At 34.7% G+C, this 22,971-nt stretch overlaps 1 protein-coding gene across 2 annotated transcripts in view; it reads right to left on the bottom strand.

The window, feature by feature from the left end:
• Nucleotides 1–22,971, bottom strand: part of LOC129218580 (hemicentin-2-like) — a 180,907-nt gene that overhangs the window by 5,664 nt on the left and 152,272 nt on the right. For both annotated transcript variants that reach the window (XM_054852892.1, XM_054852893.1), the window contains 6 exons: nt 15,988–16,272; nt 13,094–13,381; nt 8,546–8,671; nt 7,677–7,704; nt 791–882; nt 124–245 (listed from right to left, as the gene is read on the bottom strand). In XM_054852892.1, coding sequence (XP_054708867.1) covers nt 124–245; nt 791–882; nt 7,677–7,704; nt 8,546–8,671; nt 13,094–13,381; nt 15,988–16,272 — 941 coding nt within the window. The remainder of the gene's footprint in view (nt 1–123; nt 246–790; nt 883–7,676; nt 7,705–8,545; nt 8,672–13,093; nt 13,382–15,987; nt 16,273–22,971) is intronic.

Genomic DNA, 22,971 nt, shown 5'->3' with positions numbered 1-22,971 from the left:
AAAGTAAGGGCACTTTTGAAAATACAAGAATTGAGCTGATTTTGATACTAGATGCTTGAATTTTAAAGAAAATCTGTAGAATATACAGTTACTGAAATGTGTAATGGCCTAAAAATCACGTACCGTAAGAAGAGTTGAATCTGTGAAAGAAGTTTGGTACTTTTTCGACCTCGGATCATTGATGGCTGAAGCTGGATTAACTCCTTCTTCCATCTCGATGACTTTTGGTTGAGAGTTCATACGCTCTATATGGAAAAATGGAGACATGTTATTAGTTCAGTTGCCAAAGATCTGTTGAAATGCATAGAATTGTTCACATTAAGCTTAGCTTCCTCAAGTTCTTCTTGTTCTTAAGAAAAATCAACATAAACTGAGTTTCTTGAAATCGTATGTCATTTTTGCTATAATATTTTGAGATTAGGGGTCAATTTTAAGTTAGAACGACGTAGTAAACAAAACATTAGCCAAATATGTGGTGACTTCTTTCACCGTCAGAGCTCCCAACTATGTTTCAATTTTGCTATCAGCACTTAACATTTTTAAGCGTTGTATTTAAAGCTCTCTAAAAATAAATAAAAAAGATTCAAATCAATAACGGATTTTTCCTTTATATCCGCTCGACACAGTAATGGAAAAGCGTAAACTAAGTTTTACATCACAAACCATCGCAGTGTGTTTCAATATTACCTATACAGCAAACGTTTTTCGTATTTGAGTGTTCTATTTCTGTAAAATTTTAAACTTCCTTAAATTTTCTCAGAGTTGTAATTGAATTTTTTTTTCTGCTTACCTTGAAAGAAACTTTTTTCTGGTATGATGTCAGGCCCTAGACTGCTAGCAACGCAGGGCTCTTTGCATTCTTTAAGTGAATTAGAACTCTTCCTGGAATGAAAATTACTTAAGAATTTCAAACTAAACCCTTCATCAAACATTTTAACTTTTAAATAAAATAAATAACACTGGTCTACAATTTTTTTTTCTTTCCTGAAGACGTTATTGACTCCTCTAGGTAGAAGTTTTGCCGCTGATTTCGAAAATGTGAACCATTTTTCTCTTAACATGTAAAGGTTTTGAGTGAAAGACATTATTAATTTACAATACTGGCATTTAGGCAAATGAAATTTGATAATGTTCACTAGACCTAAAAGGTCTGACTTTGACTTGTTCGTCATAATTTGAATGTCCTACATTGAAATGTCCTAGAATGTCCTATAATGAAATCCAGCAACAATATACGAGCAAACTTGCTGCCAACCTTTCTTGATATATCTGCTTACAACTGAAATGTCCCGATAGAATGGCTTCTGATGTTCTAGGATACTTGTTTTCGGGGAAGAAATCTACGTAAGAGTGAAGAAAATATTTTTAGAGACATAGGAAAGCCTAATTCTTCTAATGATTTCAGCATCTCATCCACTGTCTCGCTGCAACTTTCACATTTTCTGTTTCATTAGAAGTTTTCTACTAAATTCTTGAAAGAAACACATGCGCGTTTTTCTAAATCAGCGTTCTTTTAAAAACGCTGTATTTTATAAGTTCTTTAGTTTTTAGACTTCGATAATGCCCTCTTTAATTTTCGCGTCACTAAATTTGAGAAAGTTCTTCAAGTACAAAAAACATTGTCCCTTTTTGTCCGTAGCCTTAACAATATTTTTATTAAGGGGACGGTGAACCTTGAAAGCTTTTTCTTTTATTTATTAATTTTAAAATATGAAACTGGGCATAAAAGTTAGTAAGTTTATTAGCATGCAAAATATCAAGCAAAAAAAGCAACAAAATAAAAATTTAATTATAATTAAAAATTTTGAATTTTAAAATAAAAATTTTAAAATGCTCCACGCGACTCAATTTTTGCTTTTTTCTCAAACAATTTGCATTTTATCAGAGAACAGAACATTGCCAAGAACTTTAGGTATCCATTTAAGGATTGGTCCATTATTAACTGCACAGTATTTTTTTTCCGCGTAAAGCAATAGTTTTTGTTGCAAATATTACATACATAAACATAAAATTCTCTTAAGGGGGTCCGGGACACAAAAATCCTCAAATTTTGCAATTTTTTTTTATAATTTGAAAAATTGCTTCGTTTTTTTCTGCTTAAGAGGACGTTTGAATCTTGTTTCTACCTTAAATAGAACGAAAGTTATAGTTATTTTTGTTGCATGCATCTAACGAATGTGTACATAACTTTGAAACTTTAAACGCGTTTTTCTCCATGATGCAATTTTTCCCGATTTCTTGCATTCAAACTCTTATAAGTCAGGAACCGATACAGATAAAGTAATGAAACTTGGAGCATATCTTTTTCAAGCAATTTACTTTAATTTTTATTCGGCGAATTTGAAAAAAACGTTTACTGCAAAAATTATGATTTTTTTAAAAAAAAGTATCTTCGAATTTTTCGAAATTTTTCTTCAAATATTTTTTTTTTTTTATTGAATCAATATTTTTAAAATCGCCGAATAAAAATTAAAGCTTAGATATTTGTGCATACTTTTTTGAAAAAAAATTGAAAATTGACCAACAATATTTTGAGTTATAGCAATTTAAAGCAACCCCATTTTTTTGAAAAAAACTAATTAAATTTAAATAAAAAAATATTTTTTTTTCATATTTATGTTATGATTTTGCTTATTAAATAAGTGATGAATCAGTTCAAAAAATTTCAAAACTCTAAAGTACATAATAAAAAAATTTTCAAAATGTGTCCCGGACCCCCTTAAACCTTAATGCATACCCAGTTTTATCAAACTACTATCAAAGTAGCATAGTCTGAAATTTGAAGCATATCGAACAAAAATGAAGTCGCATGGAGTTTTTTTCAATCTATGTCAGCATCGAATTTTCCAGTCCGAGATAAATGACATTAAAGTCTAATTTCACCTACATTTCATGATCTTCGTATTTTAATACCTCCCGAAAGATATTTTCACGATGACTAAATATTTGACATTAATAACAATGTAAGAATCTATTGAAACTTAGTTTACATGTTTGACACTCAGTTTTACTTAGTTTTTCAACTTTGTTTACATGTTTTACAGCCATTTTAATCGAAAACACGATCTGTTTACTTTTTTTTAAACGCATATAACTTCGCGATAAAACATCAGATCAACAAGAGGTTTTTTTCATGCGATTCCGCACAGTTCATATATTGTTACTTCCACGAAATAAAAAAATCATATTTTTGTCCGATTTGAACTATTTGGAAGGTCTATGGTCCCCTTAAACACAATTTTATCTTAAGAGTGTTTCCGCATGGAATATTGACACTGTAACCTGCCTGTAAATATCTTTGTGTATTCGTAACTTTCCTTCTAATTGGTTGTAGAACTTCTCCCGAAATCCACTGCTGTAATCCGATAGCTAGGTGAAGCTCGAGAACAGCCGTTTGAGAGCTGTTAACGAAGCTTTGCGCAACTTTTCATAAAAGACTAAATAAACCACTAATTTAAGAACTGGCGGGCGAGATTTTTATGTTGTTTTTCTGATTAAAAATCGTGTTGCATAATCGAAATAAATACCGTAAAAACGTAAAATTCAAATATTTACATCATAATAACTAAAAAAAAACATACATGATAGCAAACGTTTGATATCAGATACGGGTTCCTCGAGCGAAAGTACTTAAGGATAAGTAGAAAACCTGCGTAGGACTAACAATGAGTTTACTAGTGCAATCCTACACTGTAAAAAAAAATCCGTAAAATTTACGGAAAAAAACTGTCAGCCAGGACGCCAGTTTTCTTCCGTTTATTTTACAGAAATCTTCCGTATTTTTATTATTTATTCAAGCTGATTTATTATTTTATGAAGATTAAAAAATGAAACTATACTTTCATAAATACATTTCAATATTTACTATACTACTACGAAATACATGTATACAAAGGTAAATTTCCGAATATGCCTCTGTAACAGATGACAAAAAAACATAATAATAAAATATTGATTAGGATGGAATGAAATGCAAGTTGCAAACGATTTAAGACTTACTCGCTTTAAATAAATATAAGATCAAAAACTCTAGCACGAGAACCAAAATCCAAACACGCGGGCGAAATTTCGAAGATTCGAAGAAAAACAAAGTATAACCGGTTACAGATTCAAAAACACAGAGAAATCCTGTATTTTATTACGAACAGTTTTTTCTGTAAAAAATACGGATAACTTCTTCAAAATTTACAGTTTTTTTTACAGTGTAGAACATTTAGCAAAATTGGTCGAAGAATAACAGCAAATATTAATTTCGAGGCTGCAGTGTGCTAGAAGCACAGGGTCTAGCAGAGAATTTGCAATTTAAAGAGCAGCCTTTAAAGTGAATGATTAGCTATATTTACTGAAAATGCGCAAGAACACACACTAAACATAAAAGCATTTAGTTTTAATACTCAGAAAACTCATATTTAAAACACATCTTTAGGATGTCCACAATCTTATGCACTGGGTAAGATTACCATTTACGTCACCCGTTACAATGAAGCATCAAACTCGAAATAAGTTTAACGATTTCCCCGTAGAGGTACTGCAACAAATAATGGGAAATGTCAGCAGAAGACTTATTGAGTGCCTACTTAGAGACTGTATGGTAGACATTTTAAAGAAGTTGATTTTTGAAAATAAGAATATTTGAATTTGAAAACTAAATGTGTGTCAAAGTTTATTTTAAATAAATAACGCTAATCACTTTTAATGACGCTTTTAAAATTGCCCACTTTACAGGTGGACTCTACTTTTGTTTTGGAATACCCATTCGCTGCTATTCTGTGACAGTTTGTACTTTATGAAGGTCGAATTTTCGTTCAATTTATATTTTATTCAGTAGAATGTCTGCTCGTTCTACATATGACGTAAATTTTGGACAAAAATTAGTTGTAAGACAATCTTCACTTCAAGCAGTTTGTTACTTGAAAGTTAGAAAAAAAGAGCTACGTGTTGAAGCATATATACTGAAAACATTTGAATAGATTCTGAATTTAAACAAGTTTTCAAAGCTGTATTTTAATTACTGTGTTCATTAAACAAAATAGTTGCACTCAAAATGTGATTGCATATAAATGTGTTAAACAGTGTTGTAGTCACGAGAGAACATAGGGGGGCAGGGTTCTACGTCCTTGTATCTCAACTCAAGCGTCACCCGACTTCATAAATCAATTTCATTCAATTTCAAAAATCGTGCGTTAGAATATGCTTCCTCCGTCTACACCCCCTCTACCAGGACTTCTCCGTTAGTGTTAGTATGTAGGATGTAGATGGGATGAAGAATGAAACAGAAAATACGTCTGGTGCTGAAGTGGCAAAATAATAATAAAAATAAATATATTTAAATGTTTCAGTAAAAATGAGCATTGCGTTGTGCTGTCTTTGAGTTAAATTACGTTTTAAAGCACTCAAGATTGGCACTTAATTTGTGATTACGTCTTGAATCGTAAATACGAACGTAATGAATCTGGACGGTTTATTAATTGATTTTTGTGTTATGTATTTGTAAATATGACTTTTAATGAAGGAAGTGAAGTTAACAAAGTCAACTGCTAAAATCTACTGAAATCCTGTTTTATTATTTTGCCATGTAAAGTTAGTGATCCCGAAATTATACTGATCAAGAATCAAGTACACCTGGCTTAGCTTTTATAAAACTTAGTTTTGTCAACATTGTAAACTAGGAGAGTGATATAGTTACACTGAAAGTACAATTATCAGGGTAGGGGTAACCTAGAGAACAGGAGAACGTCCCAGTCATGTCCCACCATAATTGTGATGCTGACTCATAAATTGAACTTATAAATTGAAAACTATTATTTCCTACCTATAGCTGTTTGTCGTGTTTTGTAATGCAATAGATCTTACTAATTAAAACTACAGTTTGAATTCTTTGCTCTCTCTTACTTCCTTCAATAGTTTTTTTTCTTTATTTTTATTGTATTGATATATTCTTCGAGAGAAAAAAGCTCTCTGGATTATCCATATTTCTATTTTTTGAGAGCTCTTTAAACTTAAAACCGTACCTTTGAGCAGACAAAGAGTTATTATTTTCTAATAGATCTCGGCTTTTTGAAACGTAACGAATTCCAGTATGTTAGATGACGCTAATTTGAATGAAACAAGTTGCCAACGTATCCATTTATTTATTCCAATTCAATGCATTAATTGTTTCTTAATTTCTTACATCTTGAATAACAATTTTAAGAAATAAAAAGGACTTCAGTCAGAACAATAGGTTCTATTCGAGAATTCCCGACCAATAAAGAAAGTTTCAGAAAAAAAGGTAATATCGGGAACCGATGATTTTGTAGTGGACTGAAAAAACGTATGAGGATGCAACAATCGGGGGTCTAGCTTCAATTGTGAGCTGCGCAACGACAACCTTGATCGTCATTCTCAGTCTTTCTTTTGAATACTGTACTAAACTTTGGATTTGTTTTTGACATTTTGTGTTGAGTGCAGAGACTTTGATTTAATTGTGATGGTAAACAGTGGCGGCGATTCGAGATGGGGGATGTAACCCCCCGCCCACTTTGTATGGTTCATTTGTTCTTTTTGTTTTTCAATTTAGGAACCAAAACTAGAAATTAGAAAAAAAAGCATAAATGTCAAAATTTTCAGAACATAGTAAAATCTTTTACTTTGTATAACTGTTTACGAAACATTAGTTAGCACAAGCACAAGCAGTCACTTTTAGTTCATGTATTCATTGTCTAAGCGTTGATGTTTCCCCAGTGCATGCTGATTTTGCATCGCTAAAGATGCTACTACACTTTTCAACCAGAAATGTGCACATTGAATGAATATGACGATAGGTACAGGCAAATGTGATAAACCAAACAACATCGGTTTGGTTGATGTATACGGTTCGAAGATAATCATTTTAATATCCGTATTGAAAAGGTATAGAATTGAAAAGGACAAGTAAAAGGCTATTTTGATAATTTTTTTTACAGTCAGGCGTTTTAACTTATTCATCAAAATTTTTCGCTTTAATTCTACTTTATTGCTTCATGGAATTGTGTTTAAAGCAAAATAATTTTAACAAATGCTCTGAATATCAGCAGGCACAATTAATATCACTAGAAATAAATATAAAGGCAGAACTAGTTGAAGTATTTAAATGCTAAATTAACACACGAAATATCATGATACAAACTCACTATCATGTGAAAATAATTCTTAACTTACAACTTATCGTCTCCATACTCGTCCTTCATTGTCAACACATTTGTGTCACATAAATACATTTAGAGCAATGTTTCTTCGTTATCAGTACTTCAGAAATTGACTACATCATAAACTGCTCTAATTTATTATGCCAATGCTCACCAGATCAAACTTGGCAAAAAAGAGTATCTTTCCATACCTACTTGATGCAAAAACTTTACAGAACATTCAGTTTCTATGGTTATTCGTTTACCACAAAAAATATTACAGTTCTGGTTTTTACTTTAAGTAGTTAAATAAATCTAAACATTTTTTTATTTCTAGTTCAGTCAGAAAGTTAAGTACGCTGATTATTCAGTCACTCATTCAATGTACTTCTGGTGCTTATAGTTAAAAATGTATATTTAAATCTTCTGTTCCAAGCGATTATGAAGCATTTGCTTACCACTAACTTAATTACTTAGCTAGTTTATGTATACCTTTAATAACAATTCATATAATTTCAGACTATTACTTACTTAGAGGCATCAGAATGAGATTTTCTTCCTGAAATGGAACAAAGAAAGTCGTTAAATTTGGTATCTATAAACTTATTCATTAAAATATGGACATAATTTAAAATGCAAATTAAAGCTTTAAAACGATGAGTGAAGTGTAAGCAATTGATTCAAGTTCATCTCATTACATGCCCGGGAGTTCGCAGAGTTTCAACTAATACATTCGTACATTACTAACCAGACAGCAAAATTGTAGTATTGAAAGACAGAAAAAAAATCAGGTTTTTGGATCAGTTTTCGAATTTTGAACGGTTAATTTTTAAATACACTAACAGCTGCTATTCCTCTTTACACAAATGTTTACTATTTATCTGGGGATTGGAATGTAACGATGTTTACACTACCTTGTTTGTGTTTATGTACCTATTTTTTCTGCTTGGAATAGGTTGACGTGGAATTGGAGATTGAACCCAAAGTGTTTATATTTTTCAAATGTTTCAAATTCCTCATCTTATCCTTGCTATGAAGTAACAGGTCATGCACAGTAAGCACAAATGCGCAATAAGCATTAAAATAAGTGCGCCTAGGAAAAAATAAGCTCATTTATCTCTACTTCTTTTCACACAAAAGTTTAATTTCTACTGAGAATACAATACTTTCTACAGTATGTTGAATGCAGTTTCAATTTGGAGAACCAAAATATGGTATTTAATCTAAAAACGATAAGCCCTTTTTTTAAATTTAGAAAACTTGTTAACCCAGCCATCCGGAGAAGTCTTTTTCAATATTTACACGAAATGGAATCGCAATCTAAACATAAAATGCGTTAAAGGCAGCAATTTATAAAATAAAATTTGTGTCTGAAGTGATTTATCTTCTGTCCACTGTACCTTTTTCAAGTCCTGTTGAGCGAATGCGCACAGCAAATGCGACGATCATTCCTATCAAGATTAAGGCAAGCATAGCTCCCACAAGCATCCCAAAAATGACAGATGCAGTTCCGGAGTCGGCATCGTCTGGAAAATAAAAGCAACCAATACCATTAGTAGATCATGATGCATTTCAATGACGTAAATCTCGATCTATCGGACTGGATCCGGAAAATGTTCACGAAACTTTCAATTATTATAACTAAATTGTGACAACTTTATACATGGACAACGGATTTTAATGTAGGAACTGAAAGCTAGTACGTTATTTAAGAGAATAACCCATGATTACCGCAAAGTTTCTTAAGCGTTGCATGGCTATCTATCGAGACTAATGCCGTTGAAATATTCCATTATATGCTATATTTCAGTTGCGTATTCGTCGAAAACGAGAAAGTTTTGAAAAATTAGACACTCTCATTGGATTTACCTCCGTCGATGTATATGTAAGCCGTGTTTCAATTTTTCTTTCTGGAAAAACAAATTCATGCCGTGCACTCGTAAGGCAAAGCTAAGAAAGTTTACGCACAATTTAACAGAATAGTAAAACACACTCTAGTTATTAATGATTTACTAAACTATTCATGCATAATTGTATTATTTGTTGGTTATGCATTTTCCTTGCTATTTTGCTGTAATGCTTTAATGCAATGCAAAGTTGCAATATTTTATCACATTAGCTCTGAACAACCAGCATGCAATTTCCAATACTGCTTTGTACAACAAGATGAAGTCTCAGCGCACTGACTCAACTCTTACCACTCGTACCCCTCGTGCGCAATCTCTCCGCTCGGGCGATTTCTACTTTCTTTACCTTAGGTACAGAATGCTTTTTCAGCGTCCTTGCTAGGAGAAGAATTTGGCAATAAATCTTAAATTTATATCTTTTGTGTTACTCTTCTAGAAAGTATTTTTTGCAGTTATTTAATGCAATATTTTACTCTACAGTCTGAGTAAAAACTTTAAGGCCAGTAAACTTTTTTAAGAAATTGGACACATCTTAAACTTATTATCAAAAAATCATTTGAGTGACAATTATTAACCTTAAATACAAGTAAAAAAGTCGAAAAATTTCGTTTGTAAGTATTTCTATATTAGAAAATATTACCGATCAATATTTGAGCCTGAGTAAAATCTTTAAGGCCAACAAAGAGAAAAGCATATGAAGCCAAAACTAAAAACATTTTTGAGCTTGTTTAGAAATCATTTCTTCAAATTGCTTTAAATATTTTTGTTTTCATGGATAAAACTATTTTTGATAACGTTCGGGGTCTTTTTTATGCCATTCATCATCGATAGTAAATTTCAACTCTGTTTGATGAAGTAAAATGTCTCCCATTTGCATAAACTGATCTTGCTAAGTCACCCCATAAGTTCTCTATTGGGCTAAGATCTGGAGACTTAGTTGGTCATTTCATAGTTTTAACATTGTTGACTTGGAACCATTTTTTTTTCACTGTTACTCTAATGGATGGGTGCATTGTTTTGCTGATATTTCAAATTTTCTCCAGCAATGAATTCAGCATTTGGTAAAAGATGGTTTGTGAGGACATCTTGATATGCTTGTGAATTTATTTTACATGAAACAAACATAACTGAGCCCACACCATTGTAATAAAAGCCATCTCAAGTTATGCTAGAGCCTCCATCTAATTGGCGCTAGGAGAATATTTCCTTTTCTTTTCGTAAATCATGCCAATAGTGCTTTCATCTGTCTGGTCCATCCAAATTCCACTTATTTTCGTCAAAAAAAAATAGTTGTAGCCATTGGTTACCCGATGTCTTGATTTCCTGACTCAAGTTTAAATGCCCTATGTTGTGTCTGATGAGTAACTGAGGCTTAGGCAATTTTGCTGCATAAATAAAACCTTCACACCTTCTAATTGCGTTACGCATCGTTTTTGACAAACATTCAAACATAATTTTTGAATAAGTTTCCTGATTGAGTTCTTTTCAGATGAGAAAAGTTAGCAAACCCTTCCTCCATCACGCGAAGACAAAGCTTTAGGTCTTTTCCCGGTGTTTTTCTTACCATAACTGTGTTTCAATTTAGAAAAGTTTTTGACTTCAATCTTAAATCTTCCAATTTTTTTCGCAATAGTACGCCTAATCATCCCCACTAAAGAAAAAAACTTCAATGTGCTCTCTTGCATGAACAGTTAACTTCTTGCCTTTCGATATCTTTACAAAGAAAACCAAAACTTTGAAGAAATTAAGGACAAAACTACGAGTTGAAGGGTTTCCATAATCTTGTTAATTGCGGTGATATTTATTCCAGTATAAAAGCCTATAGTTAAAAAAAAAAAAAAAAAAAAAAAAAAAAAAAAAAAAAACTAGTGTCCTTAAAGTTTTTACTCAAGCTAAAATACTAACTATGAATATAGAACTGTTTTTCTGGTAATTGCACACTTTACAAATCCTGTCTGTTGTGTTATTTCTTGGAAATGAACATTAATAATTAATAATACAATAGTATTAAAATCAATTTAGTTTTATTTTCTAGTTTTCACAAAGAAATGTACTGGCCTTAAAGTTTTTACTCAGGCTGTATATGTTCACTAGTAGTGTCAAAAATATAATAATCATGCAATTTGTTTAAGTATTAAACAAAAGTATATGAATTATCATTACTCTTTCCCGTGTTTTCAACAGATATTTCTTGACTTCAGAAATACTCTACGGTAAAAAAAAAAAAAAAAAAAAAAAAAAAAATGAGGCAGCAAGAAGGAGCTGTCAGAATGAAACGGAATTTTACACAGGTAAGGGCAACATCGATATAAGACAGTGATCACAAAATGAAAACAAAATCATGAGTTATTATAGGAAAAACCCCAAATTAATGGAGGTTCTAGTACCTTGTTTAAATACCTCTAGCGTGGTTACACAAGGAGATACAGGTACATCATTTAAAGGCCTAGCGGTAAATTCATGATATGTCTCAGTCACAGGCATTAGTCCTCATGGAAAGGCTCCCAGGAGTCATTTTTGAATAAGACAGCGATCGGTCACACACACATCAAGGGTATCACAAGACTTTCGCCTCCAGATTATCACCTTCTCTGGAATGATCAATTCCCCGATTGGTCACAGATTAAGCATACCTGGGATCACTTGGGATGGTAAGTTGAGTAGCTTTCGAGGTTTATCGAATAAGTGGGGCTTTTCCAGTAACTGTGTGGCGAGATGATTCAGAGCATCGTACGAGACTCCCATTGCCTGCACCACCTCGTGTATCCACGATAGAGGTGGTTCAACAATGTTCTTAAATATCCATTCATTGGAAAAAAAATTCTATAATAAATGATCCTTTTGCTTTTATTTTGTAATCACTTTCTTACATCAATATTGTGGTTATGTGAACAATTTCGTTTTATTCTAACAATTCCAGGTACGTCGATTATTTTCTTTATAGAATGTACTTAACTATATCTTGTGAAATCAAGGGTCTTGACTCCCGGAGTGATATAGTCCTCACAAATGTTTACAAAATATTTATAGAGACGATATCCATATTACTGTTTTTGTTTGCATTCATACATTCTTGTAGAAAAAAAGCAAATAATATGAGATCCTGAAAATTAAGGTGTTTTTCTCTGAAAAAACCCAATGCACATTTTCATGAGGGTTAAGGTTTCAAACTTAACCCTCTTTCCGACTCCCTTTCTTTTACCTATAAGAACATCCACTTATTTTCAAAACTTAGTGCCGTTACGAGAAAAACAAGGTCCGTTCATTTACATAACAGCGGGTTTATACTTAACCAGTATGACCTTTATTTTGATTATCGTTGGTCCGAGATTCCTACCTCCAACTTCAAAAATGATCAAAACAGTTTAAGAAATTAAAATTTAGTGATTTTACACGAACTTCTGTTTAGAGTTACGGATTATGGCTGAGTACTTAGAGGCGTTCCTCCTCCCCAAGAGAGTACAATGTTCATTCATGGCATTAGAACTTTATGGACAAAAAAAACGAAAGGGATAACAAAGACGAATGGAAGCATGAACATTAAGGTTTATTTTAAGTAATGTCTCTTCTAGCAAATAAAGATACAGCGACTTTTTGATAAATATGATTGCGGTTATAATTCAATTAGTGAAGTGCCTTTGACGTGCGAATTCTCGCATGTCGAATAATAATTGTCACTCCTTTGAGTCAAATTGCTGAGCCAAAAATGCTTCTTTATGCAACCTTTACTGACTCTTTAATTTAGTAATAAATCACTTACAGTTGCGATATTTTTACAATGGTTTAAAACGCCTTGACTTACAACAACGTCTGGGAGATTTCATTCGTTTTACGTGTCATGTCAGCGATTGATGTTTTTCGTGACATCATTCATTTCAAGTGCCATATTCGAAATTAATTGCATGTGCCAAAACTCTTTGGCGTCGCTGAGACTTCATTGCATGTCAAGGAACTGAAATTTGGCTCAAAAGTAAATGGACATTCTTTATTTTTAATAATTGTTATAAAAAGTTTCAGGATGGAAGATATTGGTAAACTTACCTTTTTTATCCGAGGCGTCTACGTGGACGGTAACCAGTTTGCTTCTTCCTTTGGTATTGATGGCGTAGACAAGCATCAGAAGGGACTCTTCCCGGGGAAGGGAACACACACGGAAGATGGGGGTGGCACGAGCGCTAACGTTCATCAACATTCGATCCGAGACAGTACCATACACCTCGAGTTGAAAGACTTGCTCAAGGCCCCCATCTGGACCGCCCTCACAGTACACGGAGATACAGCTATTGGAACGGTTGCCAACTTCACACTCTCTCGGCTCCTCGGGGGGACCTGAAACAATGCTTGAAGCTATCACCCAAATCAGAACGCATCGTTAAAATCATTGTCAGTGAATTTGTTCTCGTTATGGAAACAATATGTATAAATAAGGTCTTGAATCAAATAAAAATTGACTTTACGTCAAAATTTCGATAAAACAAATGAGGATAAAAAAATCTAAGGAAATTGAGCAGTAATTTACATGTGGGTAATTAAGTGGGATTTCTAAAAGTAATAACGGCCGTAAAGGTTGAATAAAAGTTTACGCTTGAGAACCTTAACACATTGACTGCGTCGTCGACAGCCTATATATGGATTCCATGAGATAAGCTAAGTATTTAAAACAATTTGAAGGAAAACAGTTCTATTGGACTTTTTCATGAATAATACAGCATACAAACCAAATTCTATATATTTTTTCTAGAAATTTTCCACACTGTGATATTTTTCAAAGCAAGGGACAACACATAAGGTATCTCGTTTGATCGCGCGCACGCCTGCTTGCATCAGAAAATGTTTTCACACCAAACGCAGTAGTCTTGTGTTCTCTTTTTGAACCTTGTCTAAATGTTTGTCTATGCGCGGCAGAACAGCCCGGAAAGCCAATGGAACCCGCTGAAAAAATATAGCAACGTGTTGGCTGGAGGACGAGTTACCTCGACCCTAGCGCATACAGCATAATTCTGGAGGACGAGTTATCTCGTCCCTAGCAGTCGATGTGTTAAGAACGAAAAATTCTAGAAAAGTGTGCCCTGTTAAATACCAATGTCTTAAAGTAGTATATGCATCAGCAACCACAGAGGTTTGCAGTTTTAGCCTGATGTCCTATGTAACTGCAATGTATTCAATTAGGTTTTTACGTTATGCACATTCTTATTTTTTGTTAAATGACGCGCATGATGTTTCGTGATGTGATATATTGAAGAGTAGTTTGGCAGACTAAAGAGCTATAGAAGCTCTCTGAACGTGAGACTTCTGTCTGATGACTAATAGCCCAGAGGCAGAACATACGTTAATAAATAGGCTATTTTAAAGATGTTTTGGAATTGCTAGAATTTTCGGTATAACCCCAAGATATTATCCGTTTTGTTTGCAATGTCTAATAATCAGACTATCTGCAGACTGACCTAGTGTTGGGTTTTTCTCATTCTGAGAAGAAATACTAATTTATTTGAAGACCTTGTGATCTTCCCTCTATCACCGAGCATTATTTCCCTTAGGATTAAACTCTGACTCTTCGCTTTAGTCAAAATCCGGTGTGTATCGTGATATATTTCGTCTCAGATATATGAGGCAGTCAAGAAAAATTAAAATGGAGAGATAAAGGCAGATAAGGGTGCAGTCCCAACCTACTATAGAAGATTACCTACAAAACCAAAGAAATGTACGGATGCTGTTACAGTTTCTTTAAATGATAATCTTTTTCAAATGTTATATCTAAGTTGATTTTGGACAATTTGTAGCTTCTCTTTTAAGAGGTTAGAATTTATTCTCATTTGGAATTAGTTCCTTTTTGGTACATTATTTTACTATAGTTCACCTGGCACATGTGAAACGATTGCTTATGCTTGTGTATTAAGTCGATCGATGGTTCTGATGACAATACACAACTGTAAAAAGTTCCAGCTTTTCAAAACTGTGAAAAGCTGGTTAAAAGTGAATTTCGTATAATTCAGCTGTTCCCAGTTATCCTAGAAGGATATGTGATTAAAACACGCGAAAATAGAAGTTTCTTTTGACGCTACAATTAATATAAAATTTCCTTCTAATACTTTTCAAAAGATTTAAAATTAAAGGAATTAAGCATATAAAAACTTTCTCATGAAAGGGATCTTTTTGGAAAGATCCATCCAAAAGGGTTTTAATTGCAATTAAACATGCATTTATCAAAAAAACCATTGAGAATTATACTATGCGCATTCTTCTGCAGGTTTTGTTCTTCTAAAAAATATTAATTTGAAGTGTGTTCTTTTCATAAGACACACGTCTGAGCGAGCGAATTTTCCTCAGTCAAAAACGTGAAACAACTTTTTGTCTGATTGTTACGTCACAAATGATGACAGAACGGAACTGGAACGCCTTCTATCACTCATTTGGCGAGAATTACTATAGATAACTCTAGTTAACATAAGTAAGCCGAATGTTATCAATCATCGCCAATGAAATGTGGGTACGGTGAAGACCTGTCACGTGATAATGAAGAAAATGACAGGGAGAATTAATTTCGATTTCGATTCCGAGTCACAACTGACTACAACTGCATTTTTGTCGAGGACTGCATACTAAGTGCCTTGCCTCCATTATTTTTTATACCGATAGATGGCAGCACCATCACCGGATCGAACAGTTAATGCGAATTTAGAACTAGACCAGGAGCTAATAGCTACCTGGTGCTAGCACCCCCAGAGGTATCGTTTCACTTGGAGGACATTGATACCACGAGCATATTTAACGTCGCCCAGTCCCCTTTAATGACGACGATGGGTCTTCGACCATCGAGGTTCGAACTCAGGACCCTCCGGCCCCGAATCCGACACTTTACCGATCGGGCTACCATGGCCCTTATTGTGATTAAAAAAGGGAAGAATTTTTTACTTGTATTCTTCTTGGCTTCTTACCTGCAGGCACGATCCGAAAAGTGCAGGGCTCCCTCTGCCTACCAATGGCATTGGCCGCCCAGCACATGAGGAGACCATAATCATTGGGCGTCCGTGGAGATAGGGTGGCCACGCTACGGCTTCCCTCGCTACTGAAGTGGGATTGGGCTAAAGGGGTGGCACCCTCTAGAGCCCAAGAAAAGGCGAGAGGTTTAGGTTCAGCATCCACCTCACATGAAACCGAGACAGATTCGCTGCGGCCAACTCCAAACACGCTACTTCTCACAGATTGGCATCGTGGCGCATCTGGAAACAGCAAACAAAAATTAAATTAACAATACATAAACCAATGCGATTGACTTTCATTAAACATTAAGTGGGAATAGTTAAATACATGCTACGGTCAATGGCAAATAAGTCATATGGGCAAAACTTGAAGAATCCAACTCTGTACTTAAAGCTAAAGCTGTGAGTCGTTGAATAAAGTAGCGACACGTCTGCCATCTTGGGGTTGAACGATGTTTCCTTCCTATGTCTGCTATGGTAAATTAGCGTCTTCTGATTCTTAAATGTGGTTTCTTATTAACTTTTTATCTACTGTCAAGAAGCAAAACACGCTACTTCATTATAGCAGGCATAGGAAGAATGCGGATTTAGCCCCAAGATGGTGGACGGGGCTTTACTTAGAGCTGCCGGAGTAAGCTACCAACTTTCAGGCAGCTCTGTTTTTGCCGCTGCCGCTTTGTTGAAGCTCAACAGTCTTTGTCACGTGATCTAGCATATTCGGGGCACGTGAAGAACTAAAAAAGAAGTTGTGGTTGCTTCCGTCAAAGGTTTGAACATAAATTATCGTACAAAGTTCTCTTTCGTAACAACAGATTGTACGATTCCTTTCAAAAGATAAACGACGCGACGCTTTTAAAGTCAAAAACTATGTATGGTAATAAACCGGAAATGGAAGATTAAGAAATATTTCTGGGGTTTGTCAGAGAATGAATTGTTACCAAAAAGGACGTTGTAAGTCTTGGCATTAGAATACGTAAAATACAATACAAATTACTCACAAGAACTATTATTAATTCTAAAATTTAAAAAAAAAACTCCCGACTCGAATGAATCGTAAATAAGATCACACCTGATCAGGTCCCACTTCAAAAACGAAGCATCAAAATCGGTTCATTCGTTTTGGAGCAACGATGACACAAGCAGATACACACATTAAACCTATAACACCTTCGTTTGGTGTTGGGGTTAAAATTAGCACTGTGAGTGAACTGCGCATGTCTAAAATCTGTATGAAATCTAAAAATTCATTTTTTGCATTTAAAATACCTTCCTCATTGTAGAGAAAAACGCAATGACATCATGACGATTTATTTCAGGCTTAGACATCCGTAGGAGCTTGCGTTGTAAGTCGTGTCGAACTGATAACAGAACACAGGAAGTACCACTTTGTTTCAAAAAGTGCCTTTAAAACATTTATATCAACTTAACAGAGAGTTAAAGTGAGAGAGAAGTAATCTGATTCTTAACATATTTTTATCTTCCTTTAATGCAAACTGTTTTTCTAACCCACTTGGTTGTCTAAGCCTTATTAAAAGATCGTTCAACTGAGCTGAAATAATTTGATGTGCTCCGAATTTATGATGGACACATTACTCTTGGTTTTTGCTCAGACTTGTGAATGGCATATATTCGTTAAATCGCCCTTTTTGATTCGCAATTAACCCTGGAAACTCCTAATCTAAATAATATGTTTTCTAATGAATCTGAGAGAGACATAAATTCAGTATGATGTCTGGTACTTCAGAAGGAGCTATCTCGAAATCACAGAGATATAGGTTTCCTTTACAAATTGTTTTAAAGTGCATTTACCAATCTTTTCACAAGTTATGAGATCTGGTAACTCTTGTAAAATAATTTAGTCTACAATGCTGGCCGTGCTAAGAACAAAAGTCGTATCTACACTTTTTTTTAAAAATCAAAATTGAGATATGGTCACCAAGTGATTCTTTGTCACATATTTTACCTAAATACAATATTTTATGGTAATTTGTGAATACGAAATATTTTTTTAAAAAATCTGAAAAAGTTGCAACCGTATCGAATACATGGAGGCACTTAACTTTAAACGGCAATTTCTCATATTGAACTCAGATGCAGATACGACTTTTGCGCTTAGCACGGCAGAATAGCTTGGTTTCAAGGTATTTTAAAATTAACATAATTGGTCGAAAGTACACTAAAGAAAAAAAAAATGACTTAAAATGATCTTTTCATGCCTGAAAGTTAAGATATTATGCTTAAACCGGCACTTTTCGTAATTATTCCTTCGACTTGAATTTCTGATCGGTTTCTTGAATCTTAATCGGTTTCGAACTATCGTTCTCCTCCAGAAAGACTTTCCAAAATTATTGCAATAACCAAGTTTATATACTTCACTTTCTTACGTTTCGTTTTTGCTTGAAGTGCGAGTAATTTTGCGCCAGAAAAGAATAGTAGCAATTTTCTAGATGTCTTGATGTGTTTTAGATATTTTTGTACAGACTGATATTCTCCACAGTGTAATTCAAAACTTCAAAAATGTGCAGGAAAGCAAAACAACACCAACCTAGTGTAACAGAAGAATGTATCGTCTGACACCCAGTTTAAAAGGCTGAAAATGATACGAAGATGAAAAAATTGCGAGGCATAGGTGGAAAAAATCTTGATCACATGACTAGTGACTTTTGGGAAATTCATATAATGCCCTTCAAATTCTTGTAATTTATAGTAAAACATAATTTCCGATTCCATCGCAATGACTGCGGAACTCAATTTAAAGAAAAATCTAGGCATTTTGTCATTATCTCCAGCTGCAACGGTTAGTCTTCAAAGGTTCAATTCTGAATCAACTGGAGACTGGTAGATCTATTTCAGGACTTTCAACAAAAAAACACGAGCAAATATGAACGAGTGTACCCATCAATTGCAAACAATTTATCACGGACGCTTTTTTGTACGGACACTGAAAAATTAGAATCACATCTGGCTGGTACCACATTCCTGACTCCTAACGTTGTACTTATTTTTCCAGGTACCGTTCGGAATTTATTTCACATTACCGTCATCGCCGCCATACGCAAAATTCATGCATGCCAACTTTAAAGTCTTACATTGTCTGTCCAAGTAATCTTCAAGTTAACTAACTAAATGTGGGTTTCAATGCACAGGGTGTTCCGTTTTAACCTGCAAGACCTCTGTTGCGCGTCAAAGTAAGTTTCTAGATTCAAAAATTCTTACCATACATTTAACCTCTTCAACGCTTCCAAAAGTCGCGGGGCAATGAAATCATTTGAACTATGGTCTTCAGATATTCCTTCTATTTTTTTTTCGTGTAGAAATTGTGACAAAAGCAACTTGGACAAACACTTGAATTTTTAACGGAGAACAATTTAATTATAACACATAAACTACAATGTTAGTTGCAAATAAAACTTGTTAGTTACTAAACACAACATGAAGATTTCTGTAACAAACTCGCGCGAAATGTGAAGGACTGATAACAACTGCAACTGCTACGAGGTGCGCGAGTTCGGCTAATTTATAGAAACTTAACTACTCAGTTCAGTTCAGTTCTTAGGCGTTTTCCACACTCCCCACCTTGAGTTCAGGGCTCAGGACTCCAGAACTCAAATTCAGTGCTGTCAGGCTTGGTGATGAACTGGTGGTGATGGTGCAACACAAATCCTCAAGAACAGACACAGGAGGGGGTTTCAACCTTTGAAGCTCACAAAATGACACCGCGCCCAACTCCAGAGAACACAACTTTTTAACAGGACGAATGAAGACACCCGTTTTTGTCTTGACTTTAGCAACTTTCACACATCCATCCTTACTTGTGAACACTTCTAGAACTTTTCCGAGTGGCCAGTCAATTCTTTTACAGTTATCTGTCCACACGATAACTAAATCACCAACTTTTAGAACTGGAGACTTATTTCTAGTAGTTACAGGTTGTCGCAACTGCCCGAGATATTCCACTCGAAATCTCGAACGAAGATCTTTTCGTATTTTCTGTGTATACGCGTGACGTTTATTTAATTTCTGATGATCCAGCGCATCTAAGTCTGGAACACCGATTTCTCTAATCTCTTGTAAAAACATAGGTGTAATCGGGGTAAGATCTTGAACCTCATCACTAACGTAAGTCAACGGGCGCGAATTGATGATACTCTCACAGTCGCAGAGGACTGCTAACATCTCCTCATAATTCAACAATGTTCGACCCAAAACTTTTAGTAAAATTCTCTTCAAAATTCCTACTAACCTCTCCCAAAATCCTCCCCACCAGGGAGCAGAAGGGGGGATAAAAATCCAAGCAATAGAAGAAGCAGTAGTTTCATCTTGAATCTTTTTCCAATCAATCCTGCTTAATTGATTTTTCGCTCCAACAAAGTTCTTACCGTTATCGGAATAGATAATTGACGGTCTGCCTCTTCTCGCGATGAATCTCCTCAACCCCAAAAGAAAGTTATCTGTAGACACTGAAGTCAACATCTCAAAATGAACAGTTCTAAAAACAGCACAGGTGAAAATCAAAATCCAAACCTTTGAGTTATGTTTGAGGATCAAGGGTCCAGCTAGATCTATTCCTAGAATTTCGAAAACTGATGCATCTTTTACACGATTTTCCGGTAAAACACTTTCCTGAATTTCGGGCGGTTTAGAGTTGAATCTTCGACATACAATACAGGACTTGATTGCCTTCTTAATGGTTTTCCGGCTCTTCAAAATCCAGTATTTTTCTCGAAGCGCTGACATAAGCAATTGTACGCCACAATGTCCTAACTCTTTGTTTCCTCCGAATGAGACTAAGGACAACCGGGTGTTCGGAGGGAATTACAACTGGAAGCCGAAAATGCATGTCGTCATCTCTAAAAAATATCTTCGTTTTCACTCGAATCAAGGCATCGTCGCCTACGATCGTATTGATCGATCTTAATCTTGCATCAGGATTTCTTCCAAAAGCTTCTAATTGAATTTGCTTTAAAATGACTTGTTCGGCCTTTTGAAGCTCTTTACTGTCGAGAACACCAAATCATCTATCTTTTTTGGATTTTTTACAATTTTCTACAAATCTGTAAATCCACTCGGTGATTCGTAGTAGTTTAACGTAAGAAGAATATCTGTAGTAGTATTTTCCCTTATCTTCGGATCTTCGGAGTTAGTAGCTGTGATTATAACTTTCTTCTTTTCTGCGTTCACTACTTCCATGTCAGGCAGAAATTCGTTTTTCGGCCAATATTCGGCAGATCTCTTCAACCAGTTCGGTCCGCACAGCCATTCCGTACGCAATAGCTTTCCTAAAGTACATCCTCGGGACGGAATGTCAGCTGATTCATCGGGAAGCCTAGAATCCCACGAAGCTTTGATTTTCCAACATTCTTGTAAAATTATATTGGGTATCAAAGTTATTGGACAAGTAAAACCAATCGAATCAAAAATTTGATGTGTAACGGACAAAATAGTTCTTTTTGTAATTGGTCCATCTATTGTTATTTTTCTGACATCGCACGACAGCGTGTCTTCAGCGGTGTTCCACAAAAGTCCTAAAACCGACACCGGTTCACTATTTTCCAAGTTAGCGATTTCTGGAATTAATGCATTACTCTGCCAACCTCTAAGATCAAATTTTGAGGATGACAAAAGCCTACAAGAATGTTCACGGAAATTTTCTAATTCTGCTACGCTGTCTACGCTAGCCACACAATTATCCACATAAAGAGAATCTCTAAGTTTTTGAGCAATTTCTTTAAGTTCATCTGGGGCTTGATCGAGATGGTAAGCAAGTGTACCGGCCAGAAGAAAAGGGCTGCAACTTACGCCAAAAACGACACGAGCGTGGCGATAAATTACTGACTTTTCTGGATTGCCCTCTGCCCACCACAAAAAACGCAAAAAATCCCTATCAGCTGATTGCATAGATATCTGTAAAAAAGCTCTACGAATGTCAGCAACCACTCCAAACTTTCCAATCCTGAAACGGTTTAAGATGGTAGGGATCAATTCTATCAAATTAGGTCCTTTCTCGATACAATCATTAAGAGATAAACCTCCTGGTAAATGAGTGGATCCATCAAAAACTGGACGAATTCTAGTAGTTGAACTTTCCTTAATTACTGCACGGTGTGGGAGATAATGAGAAGCAGTTTCAGTTTTATTTTCTGAAATTGGTATTTTTTCTATTATTCCCTCTGTTTCCCATTCACAAAAGACATTTTCATAGTCCCCTAAGTTTCTTGTATATTTAAGATTTTTTACCGTATTTTTCAAACGTTTTTCTGCTAAATTTTTATGATCATTTAGCAAATGAGGATCTTTTACCCACGGTAAAGAAACAATATATCTCCCATCCTCTTGCCTGCCTATTGTATCTCTAAAATGCTTTAACGCCAATTCTTGGGCTTCTTGTTTATTTATTTTCTCACTTGGATCAAGAATTCCCAAAGAATCTAAATTCCACAAATCATTTAATTTAGCGTCATTAACATGAAGAGATAACAGTAACAGCGAATTATCTACTTTAGCTTTATTTGAGTCTTTTCCCATGACTGTCCATCCCAACTTAGTTTTAACAGCGACTAAACCGTTCGAAAAATGTCCGATTCCATTCGTGTATAATTTATCCGCTATATCTGCTCCTAACAACATGTGTATTTCATTATTATTTTCTTCATACAAACATTTTTTACCCATTGGCGATATATCGCTCAAAAATATACCAGCCCGCTTCAAAATTTTAATACACTGACCTGTCTTAGCCTTCGGAATAAACGCGCAAATTTTCTTCTGATTCATTACTTCAACTTTAAAACTATGCTTCCGATCAAGACTACTCAATTTCACAGAATAACGATTATGCTGTTCTGTAGTTTCTATCCCTCCAAAAAGTCCATGCTTAACAATTTCAGTTCCCGAACTCTTTAACCCCATTTTATTTGCAGCAAATTCAGAAATGTAACT

This window comes from Uloborus diversus, chromosome 3 (assembly GCF_026930045.1).
Source record: "Uloborus diversus isolate 005 chromosome 3, Udiv.v.3.1, whole genome shotgun sequence".
In the NCBI taxonomy this organism is placed as follows: Eukaryota; Metazoa; Arthropoda; class Arachnida; order Araneae; family Uloboridae; genus Uloborus; species Uloborus diversus.
This window is presented reverse-complemented; position numbering and strand designations above follow the sequence as displayed.